The sequence below is a fragment of the Saccoglossus kowalevskii genome, chromosome 9 (assembly GCF_978046115.1).
Source record: "Saccoglossus kowalevskii chromosome 9, keSacKowa6.1, whole genome shotgun sequence".
Taxonomy (NCBI): Eukaryota; Metazoa; Hemichordata; class Enteropneusta; family Harrimaniidae; genus Saccoglossus; species Saccoglossus kowalevskii.
In genome coordinates, this window is record NC_140649.1 from 16,777,075 (window position 1) to 16,801,736 (window position 24,662).

At 37.0% G+C, this 24,662-nt stretch overlaps 1 protein-coding gene across 1 annotated transcript; it reads right to left on the reverse strand.

Annotated features, from left to right (window-relative positions):
- Window positions 1–1,589: 1,589 nt before the first annotated feature.
- LOC102805887 (galanin receptor type 1-like) lies at window positions 1,590–23,546 on the reverse strand. Its single transcript, XM_006815074.3, has 4 exons — window positions 23,146–23,546; window positions 4,529–4,652; window positions 2,253–2,639; window positions 1,590–2,067 (listed from the first exon to the last, which is right to left on the reverse strand). Exons 1-4 carry the CDS (start codon window positions 23,544–23,546, stop codon window positions 1,597–1,599), a joined length of 1,383 nt encoding a protein of 460 aa, XP_006815137.2. The 3' UTR covers window positions 1,590–1,596.
- Between the last annotated feature and the right edge of the window lie 1,116 nt (window positions 23,547–24,662).

The following is a 24,662-nucleotide window of genomic DNA, read 5'->3' on the forward strand; positions in this document are numbered from 1 at the left end:
CCAGAACGATATCAAAATTTATAGTCATCAAAAGGAATTCCAAAAACAGAACAAAAAACTGACAAGTACACCCCAGTATATAGTCACATCGGTGAGAAAAATGTATATCAAACTTATGGCATTCATAGAGCGATGAGGTCAGATTTCGGTGGGCAAATCCAGTTCCACACTTGGTATCTGTTGTATATCATTATGAGTCACAAGCAATTGGTTTCTGTTAAACTCTTAAAGACTAGACCAGAACAGTATCATTGATGGCATCTGAGATCATCTTTGTAAAAAGTTTCATCATATTTAACCACAAGCTTTTTATATCTGTCTAACAACTTTTGAATGATACTACCGCAAATAGGGGTATTTTTAAAATAAGTCGATTAGGAATTTGGTATTAATACTTGAAAAAAAAACGTTCAAGAAATTGATGTACAAGTAGGATTTTTTTTAAACTAGAAAACAATCGATAAGAAATACAAAATCAATCTCAAATTACATAAAAGGATAATGCTGTTCAATGAGATGTCCAATAAATACACATTTTTTAGGTTAAATAGGTCAATAAATATGTAAACAAATGAAGCATGAACACTATAAATAATATAAACAGCGCTATTATAACCATAAAGCATGTAAATTCTTGTTTAGGTATATTAAAGGCGAGCATATCTCGTATATTACATTGAAAGACAGTAGTGAATTTTTTTTTCATTTGAAACAAGTACTGAAGAACCATATTTAAGCACTCTGTAAGACATATTAAAAAATCAATACTACTATAATACAGTACGTCATTTGGACACGCTGGCACATTACGGATATAGCATCGTGTAGCCTGTATTTGCGAACTAGATATGTTCAAGTGTAAAAGCTATTATATATATATATATATAATACGCTAATTACAGAATTTATTATTTATAAGTATACAGAATAGTGTGTGATTTTGAGTGATTTCAATATTAATATGAATCTAGTAATAAAATTCAAAAATTCGCATTAATTAATACAACCATACAATTCAAATAAATACAATTAAATAATTTAAAAAGATTATTTGTTTCACTACAATACTGGTACACTATTTACTTATTTACACTCTCGTGGAAAGTAGAAACAATACGTATATATGATATAGTGACGTATTTGTCTCGTCATTAAATCTAGATGTAGATTCGGTATTGTAATGAGGTTACTTTGTGTGACATGCACACTTGCCATATATTATGACGTAAATCCAATATAGAGAGTATTATAGTGTAGTGTAGTGTAGTGTAGTGTAGTGTAGTGTAGTGTAGTGTAGTGTAGTGTAGTGTAGTGTAGTGCAGTGCAGTGCAGTGTGGTGTAGCGCAGCACAGCGCAGCGTAGTGTAGTGTAGTGTAGCGCAGGGAAGTGTAGTGTAGTGTAGTGTAGTGTAGTGTAGTGTAGTGTAGTGCAGTGCAGTGCAGTGCAGTGCAGTGCAGTGCAGTGCAGTGTAGTGTAGTGTAGTGTAGTGTATTTGTGATATATATTATGCTATTCAGAAAATCGGCCTTCAACAAATTGTTCGTAAAGCATCCAATTGCTCTGTTCCAGCACAGCATTTAGCGGAATTAATTATAATTAAACGTTACTTTCTCCAGGTGTGAATATATCTCCTCTGTGAGCATTTCCATTTTTAAAGTTCATGCTCCAAGGGAGAGTCTCAACAATAGGACTCTGCCGTGAAGACAGTGTCGTTGCAGACGTTCGAAGTGTACTTGAGCTACGGTTCAGAGAGTTGCGGCTGTACAACGAGGTGCTCTTGCTTATCAGACTGGTGGAGCGATGACTGTAAAAATTCTGCATTCCGCTTTTTCGACAACAAGTTCGACTTGCCCAAATGAAGCACTCTCGGAATGTGCGCGAGACGAACGCATAGCATATAGGGTTCATACAGCTGTTCAGGTAGGAGAGAAGATTGAACGCGATGGAGAGATAGGTTTTCAGTGGGCTATATGATATGAAATTGAACTGCACGCACACCACTAGACATATGAGCGGACCCCAGCAGATCATGAATAACGATACCACAGCCAGGAGCATTACTATGACCTGTGTAGAAGATAATAAATAATATATACATAAATATATTATTAGATACCAATTATAAATATTGACCTTATATTTTATAACTAATAAAGTGGTAGGAATAAAGTTGTATTTTTCTGCTAATCAACATAATGTTTATCTCAGTATCTGTACTGTTGGTTATCGTGCAATACATATACTTATCTGACCTGTTTCCGCCCCTGTTCAGGGTCCACTCTAGGCCTGACATTCATGTTGCTACATTTCTTCAATTCTTCGTCCCCCAATTCACGAGTTCTTGACATGGATGTATGTGACACGTGGAATCCATTCATCGTTACACCGTTAGATACGTTACTTGTAGTTCTTCTCGGCAATGTGCATCCGTATCTGTTCTGCAGCTGTTGCGTTCGCTTCGTACTGATCCACAGTTCGTGAATGATTCTGGCGTAGCAGTACGTCATGACCAGCAAGGGCATGATATACATGCCGAGAAGAAGGTAAAGAGAGAATGCCTTTGCCCAAGCGTCATTTGGCCAGTAGACCACGCAAGTTTGGAATTCATCATAATTGTCGAATTTCCAAGTTCTTTCTTTCTATTGAAATGAATTTAATTAGATAAAATTAAATTTGAATTAATATACATTTATTATATTGTAAAAAAGAGGGCGAAGGAATCCAATTTTGTGTTTTATATATGAACCTCAAAACATACAGGCAAGAAATGGTTGGAACATATATCAATATATGTGATGGCCCCGTCGACTCAGACGCGCACTGAAGGTAAATCACAATTCGTCCATGTGAAGGCACGTGTTAATACGTTGATGATTATGCAAACAGGTGACGCGCATCACGTAATTAACGTGTGTAGTTACGTCATATTCTGCCCATGCGCAATAAGAGCTTTAGGATTCAGAATAAATCGATTAAACTTCCATCTTGGATCTGATTATTCTTTGAGTATTTCAACCGCGATAACGTCTTTTGATTTCAAACTGAGCGAATTTTAGACTATTCCGGATCATAACTTTTCAGTCGTGACTTCTGATTTGCCGGATATTGTGTGTTATAAAAAAAGTCAACAATTGATGTATTTCTGTATATCGTTTTTCTGTCACCACATTTGAAGCTTTGAATACCCAGACAATTGAAGCGTACTGTGATTTTTCTCTGTGGTTTTAAATTAAAGCGGGGGAGACGTCACCTGCGCATGCGACAAACATCCACAGCGTGTCGGTGTTTACAAACAAGCGTCTACCCATGAGCCTTTATGTGTTTATCGAGCGTTGTTGTCGTCGTTGTGACCAATTCGCGCGCGTGTGCCGGTGAAGACTCCTTCACAATATTGTTTGAATATCGTAGTAAGGAAACTATCTACAGTCATTTTTTTTATCTGCCTAGTAAATAATATTTTCTGGAAAAACATCGCCGATAAATGATTATACTAATATTTTTCTGGGTTAAGGTTTTCATTGCAATTGATACCTTGGTGTTTACATAGTGGTGACCTTATAACACGGATCTGTAGTTTGATTGAGATGTAGCTAGAATTTCTACCAAATAATTACACGATGGTTTTCAATAATAAACCGCAGAATAATAAAATATTGTTGGAATTCATTCAAATTAGCTCGTTGTATTTTTTTCAATAACGCCGACATACTCATTGCGGTTTCCTTAACTTCGTGTAAATGGAGAGAAATTCCTTTATATCACAATGTCGATGGCGCTCATATGTATTGTAATTATAACCGTTATTACGCTACTGAATGTGGAGTAATACTGTAGTCATGGAGCAGTAAATTATCGGCCAAAATATCCACCGTAACTTTCGGGATTTTATTTGAGGCGCTGCACTGTCTCGCAAAAGTGTGCACCGCGTGGTCTTGCTTGCGTTACTGGTTCTAATAAAATTATATATGGAGGGAATATTTCATTTTATTCTGAGTGGTTTCAGTAGTTATTTAGGCATGCATGTATGGATGTTCTCAAGTTTCTTTTTTGTTAGTGCCGACCCACCGCAATTACGATGAATAACGCAGTAAGAGAATGACTGAGGTCAAACTCACGATTGTTGTTGTTGATTACGGATGACGCACTGTATATACAATATGACAATTGAGTGATAATAAAACCCACTTTTTCTGCACTTTCCAACACCTAGTCATGCTATAGATATAATATTCATATCTGTCAGAACAGCTTGTTCGTGATTCCTGTCATTTTGTGTTACGGGGTCAATAACCTTTTCAAACTGGCGTTTTGTATATTGTCTCTTAACATTACTTGTCATGGGAATATACCATAATGACTTACTTATTTGTTGACGTCATCAGCGTAATAGTAAGTGACTATTAACGGGCGCACGGCCCCAGCGTATGTCAAATAGTATTGTGTGTATAACATACCACTTTGTAGCCTATATAATGGAAGCCGACAAGTGAAATAAGCATTCAAAGCCCCTTTCGTCAACTACTCTCACCTTATAATACAACGGCGGAAAACTGTATATAACTGCTGAGACCCACACTGAGATGATGATTCGACGTGCTCGACCCAAGGTAATAACAGACTTAGCCAGCAGCGGGTGCACAATAACGAAATATCTAAATGAAAATTAGAAGAAATAGTATCTGATTAATGTGTATCTCAGTATATTATGTGGAGGAATTTCCACGAGAAAGGGGCACACGTAGAAGCTTTCAATCAACGTGACATATTTCAATTGACGTAATCGCGTGATATTGATGATGAACAAAACTGCCGCACTTATATACACAAGAGTCTGCAAGGCTAATACCACTTATCAGACAAGTCTCAAAGATACCTTCGTTTAGTAACAACTAGAAGTATACATTGTAAAGTGAAGTACACTGTTATTAGTAATATATATTGCGAGTCGATTTTAAATATTATGATTTCGACTGACTTTACAAAAAATATCAACTGTTTAACTTTATTTGTTTTTGTTCACGATCGGTTGTTGGGATTTCTGCATACCCCCATTCCGATTTAACTACTTATTAGAATTATCAACATCTCTTGAAATTGACAAGGGACTACTTATTGACAACACGTCAGTTATTGTCACGTTGCTATGGTAACTAAGTGTTACGTCGCGTTCTTTGATATTTTAATTGATTCCAAAAGAAGCTTTCTCAGCTGTCGAACGTTTCAAAATGTCCTGGATGGTACAAAATGTATATAGCTGCTTTTGCACGTGGTTCCGCGTGATGTAATACCCAATAAGAACATGCTAACTACAATCAACTGACCCGTTTATTGCAATCGTAAATGTAGCAACAGCGGAAAAGCAAAATCAAATCACTGCCTCTATTGAAAGCTTGGATAAATGGACAACGACATTATGTTTGTGTATGGTACTATTATTTATAAATTGAATATTATTTAAAGTTTTGTTTCAAATTTTCAAAATGTCTACTGATTAAAACCCAACACAACAATAATCGACAACAATAATACTTAAATTACCAAAATAAAAATCTTGAGATCACACGAATCAAACTTGTTTTCATTAGCCTAGAAGTTTCTGTAACGTCACAATGACGTGAATGGGCGTAATAAATGTACGTCGTGGTTGGTTGTAGTCGGTCGTTAATTGGTATATAGTAAATCTTTAAAAAACTGTCATTTGTCAAAACAACTTTGGCGGTGAATGACGTTTTTTTTACGCCAATGCACTTCATATATTGGAAGGATGCGTTGTATTGCTGTTTCAAGGTCTCTCATAAACAACAAGTCGTATTGTTACTCATATATAAGAGTAATAGTGATATACTAGTATAACAATTTAAAATAAATTGAACGTAAAGTTAAACGAGTATTTTGTAAACCACCATATAAAATTTATAATCCTGACTGCATTTTTGCTTCCTTATATATATTTTTGAAAGTTCGTTATAACTATTCCCACCAAAAGTCGGTAAATTAACTAATATTTTTTTAAAAACAACTTAAAAAATTTCCTAGTTATGAATAAAGAAACATATCTTTCCCACTATATTAAAATGTAGGTATATCTCAAATCAATCCAAAATGGCCACCATATCTATTAAAAAAATGTATTGACTTGCAAATAATGCCACTGTTTTGTTACTTTAATGTCGTTGCCTGATTGGATGAATGTACAATTTCGAACAGCTCATGTTTGATTTCAAGTAGGTACTTTAAATCCATTGCACGTACAACGTCACTCACCAAATAACAAGCTGCCGTAGGTGACTTGTATCCTCGGTTATTCATATTTACAGTTATATGATATAACATAACAGGACGTAATAAACTTTCCAAGGAATCAGTAAAGACACTCGCGTGATTGTATATTGATTTTTTTATCTTTATTGAGAACAGTGACGTCGCAGTATACGTACACATGTACTGAAGTTGACTGTTGACTGCATCGTCTCATCAGAGATGCGAAGAAAGCTGTAAATCACGAACTGTCCACTCTGGATTGAATCGAGTTTCGACGATGTTTACTAAATATATAGACAACCGCCCGTGTCAGAGAATAAAGCGGCACGCTTAAATTCATATTGCTGTGAAATGTAAGTTATGGCAACGTTGATAATTATTGTAATGCGTAGGCGTCCCAGGATCCAAACTCTAACAGGTTCGATTTGAACACGACCCCGGCGTAGCGGGTAAAGACCGCCACACACACACATAGCCTTCGGCGATTAAGTTTTTTATGCCGTGTTACTGTTCATTTGTCATATTAATGGCACTGTTTAACCACCCCCGCGAGGGGACTGATCACGCAGTTATTTCTGACATTTCACCAAGAGTATTAAACAGTTCTGATACGACTGGAATTGAATACCTAATATACTTTCGATCTTTTTTTTGCTTGTTAGGCTCTAGTTGAATGATGAGTATCATATCCACAGTGTCTAAATTGAAATGAAAGTAATGTTATACTTATTTTAAATAGTTCTCATTACGTTCGGTACAAGATAAAGTAACATCATAAGAAGTAAGTGCATATAATAACATATAATATTTGTGCAAGGCATTTGTGACAAAGACGTGAACAAAATGTTCTGCAGTTACTGTTAAATGTCGTTGCCAATCAGCGTTAATTCAGACACTACATGCCACCAATCAAAAACTCACTGATTTAATGTAATTTAACTCAGTATGATATAAACTCGTGATGTAAACTAGAATCTATATCGCATACATGTCACACAAAAGTATGATAACATCTACAACGCATGATCTGATTGGACAATATTTGAAAGTTGGCGCCTTTATATTACTCTGTGATAGCTTGAATGATGCCACTTGAGCAGGCAAATTAATTTATTAACTACTGCATTTTATTTTTAGAGCGTGAGTGCTAAGTAAACAAAAGCAAACGACATGCAAAGATATATTTCAGGAATCAAGTACAAATAAAAAAAAAAAAAACTAGATTGCGCGTCAGATGACATGACAGTGATATTGTATTTTATTTGCGATTAATACATGTGGTAACACATTCAGGGCATCGACCCCTCAAAAACAGTTATAACAACTCTCAGACTCAAATCAACGATTCTTGCCTGTTGGAACGATTGACATAGATAATACGGCATTGATTCAACCAATCAAATGAGCCGTATTGTATTTATAGTTATAAAATATTATACATCATATGGCGCTAGGCCATGTGCGTGAGTTTGCATCTTGTGTTGCGTGTTGTTATGTTCGTATGTCTGTCTGTAATACAAACAATGAAATCCACAATTTAATGATTACAGTTTCAAGGTGGCGTAGTCTTGTAGCGACGAGTTGTAGTACTATTATAATAGGACGGAATACCCACAAATACGTTTCATCGAACGCTCTTATATAGTGATTGAAAGGAACTCAAGATGTTGCGTTACTCGTCTGACGATTTCCGGTCTACGGTTTAAAGAAGCCAGACGTAAACTGATCACTCTTTTCGTCAAACCACGAAATGAAGGCAAAACTGCAAAAATGAAGAACGACAAGCTCGTAATTGACAATGCAACATATATACGACCATGAAACTGATCAAATCCTTTCATGAAATTGACATAGATGTTGATTACGCTAAGGTGGTCAAAAGAATGTTACTAATAATGTAAATATCAGCCTTTTTAACATTGATCTCAACTTTTCTATAAATGATAACAATGAAAATTTTCGACTGTTGTGCGGGAATGTGAAACGTTTGAAAATTAAAATGGAAAGTCCTGATTTTTGTAAATATCTCTCGAATTTCAATCGAATTCGTTTTACTGAAACGAGAGAGTATCTTTTCTTATGCCGAGTATGACTGTGTAAACCGTATTCACAAGAAAAGGAGTCACTATGGTAGACCATCTGTGGGTTTATCAGTTTTCTACAAAACTGATTTATTTTCTAATGTTAATACACTTTTATGCAATTCAAATAAATTGCGATGTGGGTTGAATTAAATACAAAGAACAATTGCAGGGTTATTCTGGACACAATCTACGTCCTTCGCGAAGGAGCGGCGCCTTACTCTGTCTACACAATATTTGTTTTTAAAGGAAACAAATTAGTAGATAGCATGAGTGAATAACAACTCAGTAAGATTATTATTATACGAGACTATTTCAATAACTTAGATTATATAGATAATGAAAATGTATCTTCTGTCGCAGCGTATGACATTACCCGTGTCTCACAAGACCACGTGTCTAGTTCTTACGGTAATTTATCATACGGCGGGTATGATAGTGGTAGTGGATGTTCCACATTAGCCACGTGCCCTGTTACTAAAATGGCATACCGGGCAAATCACGCAACGTAGCGTGATCAACAGAGTAAAAGCTTTGTTAGAGTTTTTGAACGTCGTTCTTTTGAACAGTTATTTGAACAGTAACAATACCGATGTTAATAATGCTTCGGCTAATGTAATGTCAATTTTGTTTTCAGCAGCTCAAATCATGGAAAGTACTATATCCAAACATCATGACAAACAGATTGGCTGGTATGAAACGGAATGTAATCCGAAAAAATCCCGTGTTACGTGTTACACGTTACATTAAATTTATTCAGAAATACAAAATCATTAGTTTATCTTATTGATTACAAAAAGCTGAATAAATCTAATAAATCTAACCCTAAGATTAAAAAAAAAAATAATGACGCGGAACTTATCAGCCACCGGCCTTGAAACTCGCACCTAGATCACCAATAAACACTGAAAACAATTAAAAAACATAATAACGCTCTCGTACATCACATAAATATTGAAAATAAACATTGATACATAGATTTCAGTAGTTTAAAAATATTATATTTTGAATCAAAGTCTTTTCAAAGTCTACGAATACGCGATAAAACCAACCATTCGATGATATGTAATAATTAGTGAGAGTGTATGGGAAGGTTATCTGGAGTACTTCATGCATTGCTTAATTTTCGTGGCTTATTATTCTATGGATTTCTATTGATTTCTTTCAATCTTGGAAAAAGCTTCCAGCAGATGGAAACACAACATATCATCAGATTTTCTGTAACTGTAAAACACATGTACAGTTTTGCATTAATGACGTAACTGACTTACACTTTCAATTGCTATGATGGATGCGCCCTTGAAATATTAGTGCTGCAGCAAGGGCCCAAAAAGGTCATTATTTTGGGAGTTGGTGGCACCCAAAGTGCCACATTTGTCCTCATGCATAAATTTGAAGGACAATATGTCTAGAGTATGAAACAGCTTGAGGACATCTTGGAAAATGCTGGCGAGCTGAGAAATTGAGGTTTGAATTTGGTAACATAGAACTGCCAAAACAGACGCTAGCGGTATTATAAAATGGGGTGGGGGAAATATAAACCCCCATAGGTTTCTTCTAGTTACCCTATTTTAAAAACCTAGACACCGTTTTAAAGCTATTGCAATGATCGTTTAGGTCCTGTAAGACTTTTGTTCATAGGTCAAAGGCCAAGGTCACTGGAGGTCAAAAGATCACATGACAAATGTATCAAATACTGTAAGGGGTTCATTATTCACTGGGTTTTAATGTTGCTTATTTCGCTGACTGGAAAATGCGCTAAATTAAAACCCAGTGATTATGTAAAATTTAGCATAGAACACATTATCTCAATGATAAAAGCATGAATTTAAAACCCACTGAATATGCCTGAAATAGTAAATCAGCGAAATTTAAACCCAGTGAAAATTAGTCATTTTACAGTACATTTTCAGGAACATACTGTTGGTTGTGCACTGATAATTGGGTTTTATTGTCGCTAGGCATATCATGGTTCAGAATATAGTTATACGTTAGGCTTAGATGATTGCAGTGGTAGTGATAATCACCAGAAATATGTTTATAAATAATTAATATCATTTGAAAAGATCATAATTTGCTATGTATTATAGTATACCTTTGACTATCTTTATGAATCGGTCATGTGTATATGTACACACTCTTCAATGATATGGTTTTTATATGTTTCCCAGTATATATATACATGTATGCATACATACGTTAAATTAATTCAAAAGTTTAGCTTCAACAGACATTTCCTTGAAGAATATATAAACGAAACAGAAATAATATTCAGTGCAGAGATCAATGTAATGTGTAAGATATGTGCTACATCAAAGAATTTAATTTGATATCATTTTAAACATGTTTTCTTATCATGATTACAGCAGTATTGCAACTCTTTGGTTGATGATGCCCTGCATACCAGGTATTAAATCATTTGTGTGAGAGAAGTATCTTTGGATACAGACAAATATATCATGTAAAGTATCCTGGACCATTCAAAATAAACGTTAGAGGAATAAGGCAATCATCAAAATATGCTCTGTGTGTAATTAATCATCTTCATCAGTATTTGTGTCACTGTCATTGATATATAATGCTGCTATTGTTAGAGGATTTGCGCATTCACCATCGTTGCCCTCTGAACGAAGTTGGGCTTCGCAGAAACATGTCGCTGTACATGGCTGGTTGTTGTCGATGTACAGTTTGTGTGGCAAGAATTATGTTTGCATGTACACAACAAATCATTCATGAGTCCCGGTGCTGCTGGTTCCTGATCCATCATGCATGGCTGTATGGAATTGTCAGCTTCCCTAAAGTATCCATACTCTGTTGGTTCTGGGATATCAGGGATGGTGACATCTGCTTGCCTCCATATCATCAATTGATATGCAGTGCGTAGAATATGCTGTTGGAAGCTGTTTTCAGTCAGGGGAAGTTTCTTAGGTGCAATCTGCTTTGCTGCTTTTTTACATCGCAAAGTATCAAGCGAGACACATCCGTCCTGGTTATACAAAGCACCTACGAATGCAGTGCAAGCAGCCCTCTGCTGTCTGGATATCTGCAATTCTTCCCCAAGATTGGTAAGTGGCTGGAACAGATTCGCTTTCTGCATCAAAATTCTGAAGGCTGTGCATTTTCCGCGTCCATGGAATGCACTAACCGTGTCACACCCAGTAAGGCAGTATACAGCAAGGAGAATAATGCGCTGTTCTTGGATAAGCTGTTCAAATAGGGTATGCACAGGGATATATCTAGTTAGTGTGATGTGTTTTCTTTCACAACCAGTGAGGAAGAATATTGTTCTGGCATGAATAGCTGGCCGATGATGCACAAGCAGAACAAGAACATCTGTGTCTGGGCTGTGGACAACAATCTGCTCTGCACCTTCATTGGCTGCGACTACAGCATGAAGCACAATCCGTGTGTCAGCTTCTTCCTGTGGTGATGCCATTGATGGACAAGGCAGGGATTCCTGCCTATCTATTTTCAGAGCCCTATCGATCTGACTTCCACTGATATACAGTACCTGGTTCTTCCCAAGAAAATAACCTGCGTGATCAGTCATGTAGTCAGTATAACACCTGGCAAGCTGAGCTTTGTTTTGTCCTCTGCTGAGAAATGCACGCCATACTTTCGGTATAAGTCCAAACTTATATATTCATGCCATTGGGTTGATGCCATTCTTTTGTCTTTAGTCTGGTTTTTGATGCTGTCCTTATCATATCTGTCAAATGCAATGTGAATGGAAGTGCTCCCATGTTTGTTGCTCCTCTGAATAATGTATTGCATGACGTTAGCTGCAATATCCCTGAAGGTGACATTTGGCGGAGTAGCAGATGGAGGAAGCATCTGAATGATGACATGTCCATAGAAGATACATTGCCAGAAATGAGTGGACAAGATGGCCGACTTCCGCCCTGGCCAGTGTTCCCCAGTCAAATAAACATCACAGGATGTGCCATAGAGAATGCATTGCATAAACATCTATTAAAACAAAATTTAATTTTGAGTTTATATTTTTCATTTTTTCACTTTTGTGTGCTTCGTAATAGACAGGTGACGTTCCAAGCTTTCGATATGTTATAGATGTTTCCATCAAAACTCCACCATGATATTTACAAGATTAGTCTGTCCACATATTTTTGTATTAAGGATGCGGTAGAGTTATCATGCTCTAAAAAGTAAAAACTGTTTTCATGAGGAAAAGTGTTTTGAAGCGTAGCAAATTATATATTTTCTTGAAGCTCTGTGACATCTGTGACATGTACCACGAATTAGTCACGTGATTACTAAGTAAACATAGAGGTGTTATTTTGAATAAAAATTAGTTTTGTATGAAAACCGTAGGGGTTCTGTAAAAAAAGAAAGCTGAAAAATCAAGACAGCATCAGCCCCGTCAATGCCTCGAGAGTGTTAGAACATAGATTGCATATTTGTTTACAATGACACCAATTTACATTTTTCCTGTTATTTCACCCATAAACAAGGAATTTAAAAGCCTTTTATTTTTTATTGCGAGAAGTTCTCAAAAAATGCTTCAAGGGTTTTATTCTGCGCCAATACGTTATCAATGTGTGTGAATTTCATGAAAGTAGGTCAATTTCTGACGACGCACAACTCACTTGAATGACCTCCATGGCGTCAGATTTCTTCTGCCTGGAAACGCCAAAAAACAAAACATTTGTCACGTTGCGCTGCGCTAATTTTGGACATTTAAAGCATCAGATGGACTGATTTTTACAACAAAACACATAACATGGAGTCACTTAGTAGCCTTGCAGTATTAAAATCCAAAACTATAAAGTTTTGGGTCCGTATTCGTCCTCCAAAAAGAAGCGAAGTTGTTACTGTACACGGCGGCCCTGCATAACTTGTCTGCCCGACTTTTTGGAAGATGGAAATTGATCATGTTTGCTGACGAAATTTTACCCTCTTGGTTTGAATACTCAAAGTGTGAACCCCATTGTACTGTCGGCAATGCATTTCTGTTATAGGTAAAGTTTCGCTTCCTCTGAACTGCGTTTTGAGTTTTTCCTTGTCGTGAAGGGATTATGCAAATTACTAGATGTGTTTCAGTTTTAATTTTGATAAAATTATGAGCCCAATAACTTTACAAAAGTAATAACAAAAAAAAACAAAATTCACGAAAATAACTCTACCGCATCCTTAAGTATATAACGGGTGGCTGTCTTCAATGCCATCTTAAGAGTGTACCTAAGGGTATATTGTCCTCTGGTAACCACAACCATTTATTACATGGCTTCATATGATCAGCTGACAAATACAAGTGAACACAGAACAAAGGAAACAATAGATTACCTCACTTACTATTGTTTCCAACCCCAAGCTGTGAACTACTTAACATAACAATATACTCTCAATTAGGCTAAACAATAGACCTTAAAAGTCTATGACATCATCTGTTGTCTTGAATAATTTTGCATGTAATTATAGTCACTGCAATGGGATAGACAGGAAATCTCTACTTGACCAGATTCTATTGTCTATTTCCGGCAATGATGGCATCACAATGACCCACAGTGCTCTCATCACCGGGCAGGAGGTCTTCAAGTTTGTGCAAGAAATCAGACTTTGCACAGGACAAAGGTGTACCATCATCTGAGAATAAACTCAATGGAACTCAGGCGTTCTCAAAAGCCATCACTCTCTAGAGAGATATTCGTTTTACAGCATTCACTGTCAGTAGCCATAGGTACATCACTTTCCCCGAAATTGACACATTCTTTGAACGAACCCTGACAGACTTGTTCATGTCAGACATAGTCTTAATGTTTGATCTGGGTAATGCATCGTACAAGCTCTTTTGAAGTGCATCCTGGCCTTCTGCATGTACCAATCTCTCACTTATAAATCGGGATGCAAAGGCCACTCCTTTTTGAAGTGCTGTTGTCAAACATTGTTCTACCTGTGCAGAAGCAACACAGCCAGTTGCAAAATTTATGAGGTTAGGAGGTGGCTCCCTCAGATTGAATGGGTCTGAAAAGATTCCATCAAACATGCTCTTCATCTCTGTGACATCTGTGTTCCAGCATTGGATCTCTGCATTGGTTGTACGACCTCCTTGTGCAGACTCTCGATTATGACTGATCATATGGGTGAAACGACAGGAATATATTCCAGTTGTGGGTCTGGCAAGAAACATCGGGCTAGTGCTGGGCGTTTCAGGGTCAGGCCAATGATCCCTCTGTGCCCTTTAGAGCTTTGTTTTCTGTCGCTTCAAAGGTGTATTCCAGCCAAATCCTGTTGAACTTTCCATCGCAGTTATCTCCCACACCGATGACCATTGTCCTTGGGCAACGCTTGGGGTTGAACGAATGAGCCATACTATGCTTTCTGTGTTACGCTGACCTGAAGCACTGCTGATGTAAGGAAGCAATGCAGTTCTGAATAGGATACTGAGTAGCCCAATGAGAAGATGTGTTCCACAAGCTTCCTGCTTCCAAATTCATGATGAAGGTGGATAGCCAACCCGAATGCTTTGGTGATATTTGTGAAGTGGTCAAAGTGGTTATATCACATACACTGGATCTGGACATAATCAGCATTATCCGCTGCCTGGGAAAACAGGTCTTTGTTTGTTAGGCACCCTAAAGCCTCGTAGAGGAGAGGGTATACAAAGTCTTTCAATGAGGCCATTGTCATGTCATCAAAAGAGAAGTAATTCTGTGGTGGAGCTGTTGATTTTCTCAAGCGTTGGTTGGCGTAGGATACCAACAGCTTTATGTACAATTACAGCTTCATCAGTTCCCTCCTCAGGTAACTCTGTATCATCTAGCTGCTCCATCTCTTCAGATGTGTCCTTTAGTGTTTTCACCAAGTCACTTAATTTACACAGAGCATCACCCACTGAAATTTCACTTGAGCATACAAGGTCGTACATGCCATGTTGAGGAACAAATGTAATGTCAGGGCATTCTTGCATTAGTTGTTGTTTCAAACGAAATGACCTGTACTTCTCAGGGTTCTCAACACCAGCTTCAGTTGCAAGCTCTTGAAAGCGAGATCGCAGTGTTGAAAGGATGAAGACTTGTTTTTCGTTTATGATGGCGGGTCGGAATTCATCAATAAAGGCCTTCAGTGCAGTTTAGTACACATTTTCAGTGTCTATCACTTATGTGCTCGTGTAGCACCCCGTTTGTCTATGGTACTGTGCTTCAACAGCTACAAGATCCCCGTTTGCAACACCATAAAGTCGTGCCAACATGGTCTGATCACTTCTTCGTTTAGCAGCAGCTAACATTTTTGTGTACATATTCTCTGTTTCAGGCACATTGTCCATAGAAGCTTCTACCATAGACTAGCTGTATCTGTGTTTTGGATTGCAATTTCCCCCCAGATAAAGTGTGTGTTAGAGAGAAAAAGAAAATTGCGTGCAAACCTATTGCACACTTTTCGAGAAGGATACACAATATAATGTTGCTATCAACATGTTGATTTATCAACATGACTCCTATGGTCAAACACAAACTGTAATTATTTAAATAAAATGGTATTTTACTAAGCATAGTTTGATCAATATCATTCAAGTGAACCATGAACATACTATACGGTGAAAATATGTGTGATACCATTGGTCACCTGATCACTTGACCTCTGGTGACCTTTGCCTATGACCTATGAACATATAACTTACATAGTCTGAAAGGCTATCAATATAGCTTCACAATGGTATATAGGTTTGTAAGATAAAGTAATTAAATGAAATTATATGAAGATTTATGTTTCCCCTACCCCTATTTTATATTACTGATAGCGTCTGTTTTGCCTGTTCTACATTACCAAATTCGAACCTCAATTTCTCAGTTCGCCAGCATTTCCAAAGATGTCCTCAGGCTGTTTCATACTCCAGACATATTGTCCTTCAAATTTATGCATGAGGACAAATGTGGCACTTTGGGTGCTACTCCCCCCTCTCAGAGGTGGCCTCTGCTGCAACACTATATGTCCTATTTAATCGATCTGAATAATATTTACACTGCCGTCACATTGATCTAATAAAGTCACATTAATCATATACAATTACAGTCACAAATTGGGTTAAAAAGGACACATACTCGACATGACACTGTTCTAAAGTTCACATTTTGTCATTGCGTGTTCAAACTAGGTATTATTATCGTTAGTACTTCAGCGCCGCAGATTATTTATTTACGTACACAATGAACTATGTGGTAAATGCCTTCAGTAAGTATATTTCATTACAGCGGTCGGCGAATGGTTGCTGGGCAGTAATAATACGACATTTGCATAATGGCATAATAAAACCACATTTGTAGCACATTCTGAGGTTTCAGTTGCTGAAAGACAAACAGTGGTAAAGTATAAATAATTCAGATGACTCCTTGTAACTAACACTATAGTGTTAATTTATTCTCCGATCGTACGTTTTTCCAGGCTTTAACATTTCTAGCAATATTAACGTTCTGTCACTCAAAGTTTTTCCATTTTACAATCCAGACATGCACAATAAATGAGATCATCTCCATTTAAGATACGACTGATGTGAAGTGACCCGAGGCGAAATATATTATCGTTATTACCGTTTGTCGCGGGACACATAGTGATGTAAAGTTGTTTCATGCGCGCAAGTAGGAGCATGTTAACACGGCCATGATTCGCGTGCTAACCCAATGTAGGTGCCAATTTGACGATCACTTCGGGTTTGAGAGAAATTGTCAGTGTGATATATAAAGCTACTTCCCACACAAAAAGGTCGTCGACATTCGCATATCGACAATAGCGTTTGTTAAGAATTCATATAATAGCACTTATAAGTGATCTCAGCTGATTAACGGAATGCAGAGTGCAATCCATGTACACTTTGGTGGCTTCCAAAGAACTAGAAAGAACTAGAACGGATTTAAATTTCCTCAAAATTAGTTTCGTGACATGAGATACTGTACTTTTCTCTGAAAGTATATTTTGTCTTGAAATAAATGTAATCTGGAAGAGATTAAATTGATTTTCAAGCCAATACTGTGTCTAATAAAACATTTCACATGCCACAATTTGACTGCGTCCATCTTTGATTCATATCAAAACAGTACGGTGTACAAATTTGTTGATGTATAAATGGGTAACCGACAATTATTTTGTTCAACCAAACTGCTAATTTAGTGAAATCGAACCAAGCATAGTCGCCTATGTATATGAATGCTGTTAGCGGTCTTGAGCCAGGTAGCACTACGCGACCCATTGTGCCGACAATTTATCAGTATATGTGCAACCAATTTCGTACATAAAACATTTGGCGTTATTCGTTTCAATCACATTCTTACATTCCATTCCCTTGGTATCTGCATTTTCCTCATGATTGATTCAGAGTGATAGGTATACATCATTACTGTCCGTTGCATCTCGAATAACAATGAAGTCATTACGTTTGTTGAACCATAGACTTACATATTAAGACCCAACGACATTGGGTAATAGGTTAAAAATGTTTTTGTAAGTAGCGATTACAACACTGCATGTACTGGTGTATCGCACACAAAACCAGCAAACTCACTTCTAGGTCCATTGCGATAGTTTTATACTTCAAAGGATCGTGGTTCATCTATTTGCAAAATAGTTCTAAACTTCTAAACGTACATCGTGTTTGACTTCCTACACTCATTACTTATTCATAAGCTACTGTTCAAGTAGATTCGGGTGTACGACAAAATGGACACAGTGTGCTATATATTTATATACATTTGCACACAAAAACTGTCGAAAATATACAAACCTGACCATTTAACATTTCATCATTCACAACACACTAAAATGTCAATTGATTGATGTTTACAGATATGAACATGTACATTGTAAGAAATTCATCACCACATGCCACCTACTAGTATCAAATTTGTATATGTTTAAAGATACACTGACTGTAAGAAACAATATTAAAAAAATATTTTCATTTGTTATATTCTAATTCGCCAAGTATGAAAATTACGAACAACAAATAAAATTGAGGACTAATTTTTTGACGTGACGAGACGCAATTGTACATGTGAAACAATTTAGAATGCACTAGACCATATTCCACTGATTACTGCCGCTAGTCACGTACTTGAGAGCAACTGTCTTTCTTTATTTATTTCCAGGCGATTTTTACACCTCGATTCAAGGGACTACACGTTGCTTGAAACATGCTTTATCATTCTTAATTTAGTATTTAGTTTATTTATCTTTTGTATAAAAACATGGTATGAAGTAAAATTCAGAGAATGTGATAACTAGACACGGAATGTCCGACCCCGAGTAAAAAGGCATGATGGACGTGAATGCGTGAATGCGATATAACTCTGTCGAGATCACATAAATAATGCGTAGAAAGCAGAGCAAATCTAAAACTAGACACACTCCATAGAGAAACCAACTTCCACCAGATTTCTTCAACTTAAAATAAATATGAACAGGTAAGGTTTATGATTTCATAGTTTATGGTTGACCGGGTACGTATTTGGTAGACCAATGAAATTTCGCTTTGTCATTTAAATCTTATCTAGTCCACTAACATGATTCTGAGTTCAATCCTCAACATGAAACTATAGTGAACTAGTCTTTTATGTACGCCGCCCTTTATATTGCAACGTTTTTTCAATGCATGAACATTAGGTCCATAGAAAGGATGAGAAAAGCATTAGCCAATGGGTAATCATACAGAATTCCGCCTTTAACCAAGAAAGGTCATATGTTGCTTTATGTTTAATTGTTAGCATGACCGGCGTGCATATTAAGCAGTATGTCATTCATTTTTCCTAAAATTAAAATATATTGTTGACCTTAACTTTTGAAATGTGCGTTACATTAGTTGGTTAATGTACGTTGCATAAACATAATATAAAACATATAAGGCATTGTCATTAATTTCATGTCATACGTGTTGAATAGAGAGTGGACTGCCATACTGACACTCATCCACACCAAACAGGAAAAAAACAGGTTTCACACAATTGTACAAAATGTTTGATTTCTCGATAATTATATGTTATTTATAAACATTCTTATCACGAAACAAATAGCCGACAATAGCATAGGCGAATGCCCAACTTCATATAAGGAGTTCTGAAACATGAGACAGCTTAAGATATATGTTATATAGACATGTAAGATTTTAAAAAGCTGGTAAAATTATCATATTTCTATAATCTGATTTTCTAATCGCAGATTGCGCCTGTTCATCATGATCGAGTTACACAATATAAAAACACACATATACCACAATTCATCTAGAGAGATTGCGTGTACACATACAGATACAACATACATACCACAATTCATCTAGAGAGACTGTGTACACACATACGGCGATAAATGCTCTATCTGCGTAGTGCTTTGTGCAGGCGTAGGTAATAAACGATTTCTAGTAAAGTAGGCCATAATTATCTGTTTGTTCTACTGTTCTTCAGTATCACTGGAGGTGATTTTGTTTTATATGATCTGCATTCTGCGCTGTCTGAATATTATATGAGTTTCCCGTCGCTTGACATGTACTGTCTATTCTAGTTTAACAGTATTGGCATTAAATGCTGTGACACATACTCTCAATTATGTATAGTATATATACATACAAAAGCAGTGGTAGAAAGACATTACGTAATACCCGTTATGAACCCTCTTAAAGTATCAGCACGAGATAACGTGGGATCCGCATGTCTATTTCAATTAAGACAACTCTATGCCACATAGCCACGTGGACCGCACACCGAGATCGTGAATAACCGTTGAGATGCCTACAGCTGTGGTTATGTTATATCGAGGTCAAGCTTTAATACTTCCGGATGTCTTTACTATATAGACAATTCAGTAAACTATACCAAGGAAACCAAACCGAGCGAAGTGCGGTTTTTGTTCCTTACCAATTTTTTGTGTTCTAGCAATTACTCGTCCAATATAATTCCAAGCCAGATCGCTAGCTAATGATCTTTTTTCAGAATACAATTTTCGAGATAACATTTATAAAGTTGAATCTTTGATTGAAGACGGCAGCAATGACTCATCAATCTATACAATGCAGTCCAACGAACCGCAATTGCCTACACACATCAATAATCTTCTAAGGAATAGATTTCTTGCCAATGACTTATGTGTAATAACTTATTGACGGGTTTCGAGATCTCGTTACCAGCGACAGAGCCACGAGACTTGATTTAGCTCCTGAAATATTGTTGCATTCTCGCACGTAATCACATTAAAATGATCAGGAGAGCGGTGTATGTGACGACGAGGAGGCAAAATGAATCACGTGACTATCTCGCTCTAAGCGAGATCTCGGCAAATATGTTTCTCAATATCAACAATCACCGTGCTGTCTTGATTGGATGTGTCAATTTCATATACATATACATATAATAACAATTATTTATAAGATAAAGGACAGTAAGCATTGTGATGTCATTTGATCATTAATGAAAACTGCATAACAAACGTACATTTCAAAAAATACTAATGCAAATAATAATAAGTTAATAAACAGATATGAGTGTAAAGTAGCATTATATAGTTATTAGTCGTATCTAAAAACAGTTAAAGGCAGGTAAAGTAAACACTAAAACGCGATCGTCTTGCCCACACCGTTACAAACGCTGCGTGCAATTCACGTACGTCATTCGCTTGACTGGAAGTGTCGGGAATAACGTCGTTTTCAATCGTAAAACACACACAAACAAATACAATAGCGGCTGTCAGGTACGGCACATGCTCTACCGTATACACCTATATCTAGGCTTTCAGATGCTGTATAGGTTGTTATAATGAAATGTTTAGTAACATTTAAAGAATGTCTGAACCATAGATCAATTTTTGACACGTTTTACCCCTGTTGTTAACTCGATAATACCCAAACATAATGTTACTCTTATAGATAGTACATAACACGTCGCTGTATCTAGGTTTTGAATGTACGTCGCGATCCGTAATTGTACTCACAATCCGTGTTAGACATTACATTGTACATCAAATTTGATTCTGATTCGGCGAATGAAACCATCTCTACTAACGAGGAAAACATAACAACAGCGTAAGTCACAATTAATATCAATAAATGTAATACTATTATTTCCAATTAAGATATAAAATTGATGCCATATTGAAGATGGGTTCTTTTTGTGTTATCAGCACCCTTGATGTGAAATTACAGGTTCTTCATATGTAATAGAATGGGTCTTTGTCACCGTAATGTAACTCGGCTTGGTAGTGTGTTATTTATTTTGCAATGATTTAATGAAATGTTATAAACATTTAATTAAATACTTAGTGCAGCACAATTGTACGCACACATTCACACCTACGACTGAACGTACGACACTTCCCGATTGTAATCCCAGTTAGCTATCTGGTTCCGATGACTCGATGATATCTTTTCTTCAACTTTATCTCCTGAAGTTTATATCTAAATCAGCAGTTATGCCGAGTGATACTCTGGCGAAAATTTATTGGAGAAAAAATAAGTATATTTTTTCTTCACTAAGCGGCATCAATTATTTTCTCATCAGCGTTCTTTAATGCATGTTATGGTGTTTGGAGCAGTGTACGAGATGACGAGAGAAAATGGAAGTCACGTGGTTCTCTCGATCTAACCGAGATCTCATCCTGGGTCTATTGCCAACTGTTCCAGGTAATGCCAGGTAATTGGAGTTTACTTGTCGTTGGTTATATCTACAGTCTTGAAAATACGCTGTCTAACGAACACGTTTTTTTCCGAGGGTATGTTATAATCACTTTTGAAAACAAAAAATGACCTTAAGAAATGCATTCAGCTTTCGTTACATTGACATTATGTGGGTTATATTTCTATACCAATTGAAAAACAGGATATGACAAAACACTATACTCAAAATATTTTAGAAACTCCCATTAGTTCGATTTTGTTCATGTGTGATTCCCTTTCTAGAATCGCTGACACATTGAATCATAGGAATTAGTGGTTCTAACACGAATATCTGCGGTATATTCAGTGGAGTGAGTGAGCGAGTAAGTGCAGCCAACAACACAACGCAACTGTCACGTTGACGCACGGAGGGTAATGAGTGCTCAGACCATATTTCCATTCACCACACACTGTTATTTCCGACTTGAATAGCACCCATGGTTACAGGCGATATTACGATATTACCCAACATAATTATCATCAACAGAAACCATGCTGTTACAAAATATATTCATACAAATACAGTTCATTCCTTTCAGAGGGACAGATCGTGGTTTTCTCATTGTATATATGTGTTACTGCAACGAATAAAACACCAACTACCGCTATTAGGCACCACAACAAAACAAAACTTATGGAAATATGATATGAACTACAAAATATACGAAATCTAAACTTCCATTAATAATATTCTTCGAGAACAGGAGGTTTTCTCAACGCATATGTGGTTAAATATACGATATGTTGCACCACTCCGACCCACGGGTTTAATTATCATTAACATACTCAAAGAACGGCATTATTTTATTGTAATAAAGTACTAGTATTGGGATTTAACCTTAATTGAGAGCCCCATATACATTTATATTGATTTGATCACACACGAATTGAAAGTGTTACAGATACACTAACGTATCTTTTCTACAGAGTTGAAAGATTTTTTCATGTCAGTATTGTGCGTGGGAGGTTTATACACATCAATATTACGTGATTGTGATGTGTGGTTAGACTGGTGCCAATAGTATTTCAAAACAAAAAAACCACACTGATTTTATATTACAAAGCACAATTATGTACATCGCGCAAAATCGTGAATACCACCGCGGACAATTACGTATAAACCGCTCCATATATACTATATATTCGGAATGGACATACCTTTCAACGCTCAGAGCGGTCAACATAAAGACAGAACAGGAACTTGAAAGTAGAGTCAAGTAGGATAATAGTTTGCACATCATTTCCCCGAGTTCCCAAGTTGGCTGGAAATAAGTCGGTGTCTGGAACGGTATAACTATTACGATAATGATCAAATCAGCTGTTGCCAGGCTAGCCAGGAAAGTGTTAGTGACGTTCCGTAGACGACGACATCGCTGGATAGCAAAGAGAACGAGGATGTTGCCGATGAGTCCCACTATAAAGGTGACCGTATATACTATGACAGTAGGCAGCCAAATCTCAAGAGGCGCTGGGTCGGGCGGTGAATATGAACCATACCATGAGTCAGTGTCATTCCATGTGTAGTTGCCATCCATATAGCTCCATATTTCGGAGGACATAACGATTGATGAGGTTGACTGTGATTGCCTGAATTGATCGTGGCGCTCGTGACCACGAATCCTTGTTTGTGTGTAGCACGAAGTGAATAACCATAAGATGAATCGTTACAATCGCTCTTTCTGCTCCCGGACCGCTTCACCTGCAAGAATGAAGCACAGAATGAGAAGGTTACTCCTGATTACCAAAAACACGTGTCTTCTTAAAAGTCGTCAGTAAAAAGTGCATCGAAGGTTACGTTGACTGAGAGGTGTTGCCTGTATCCTCGGGGGCAGAGCTACGTCACGGACGTTCTACGTTGCTAAGACGCGCACCACTGTACCACGTATTTCTATGGGCTTTGTGCCCGCTGCTGTGGAACGCCGGTGGAGCCGGTGAAAACTCGAGAAAACAACACAAACTCAACTTTGAAGTAATCCCGAACAACCAAATTCATATATGTTACACACGTAGGGCTAATCTTGTTACACTGTTCAGGGGACTCTCAACAACCATCGCAAAGTACCGTTTTCTGCGAGTTTTTGGTCTTTGTTTTCACCGCGAGGGTTGCCAGGCGGTAGAAAATGCCCGGATGTCCGCCCCGAGGATATGACTGGTTCACCAAGTGCCACGCCCACATTCATACGACCGAATTTCAAAGCTAGAAACACTGACCTATTAAAACAACCTGTACAGGAAATTTATAGCTCGCATTTGTGTAAAATACAATCACGTCTCATGGTGGCGCGTGATCATTCATTCACACAAGCAGGGAACAACAATGCGCAACTATTCCCCATTTTCCAGAGAACCATTCATCCACAATATCATATTATATAATAATTAACATATTACAAGGACTTTTGGAAATAATGTACGTTCACAAAAATACAGGTTACGTTGTGTTTATCATTAAAACAAATGATTTTGTTATTCCGTCTTTTACAATACGGTTTCATGTAATGCTATTCATAGATATACAATATATTGCCATTAATCCACTTTTCGCACGCACACAGAACGAGTCAAATATACATGAAAATGGCGAATTTCTGGTTATTTACCAGTGGTTAGTGCGGTGAAAATATATCATGATATACACAAATTAAAAATTCCTTCGGTTACATGTGGTGACCAAA

Bases quoted from the DNA above. Each gene is read 5' to 3' on its own strand.
- LOC102805887 (XM_006815074.3), bottom strand. From the start codon at position 23,546: ATGTCCTCCGAAATATGGAGCTATATGGATGGCAACTACACATGGAAT. The intron at 4,653-23,145 runs GTATGTCCATTC...ATTTTCATTTAG, and splicing joins ACCGCTCTGAGCGTTGAAAG to ATATTTCGTTATTGTGCACC. The intron at 2,068-2,252 runs GTCAGATAAGTA...TCTTCTACACAG, and splicing joins CTGAACAGGGGCGGAAACAG to GTCATAGTAATGCTCCTGGC.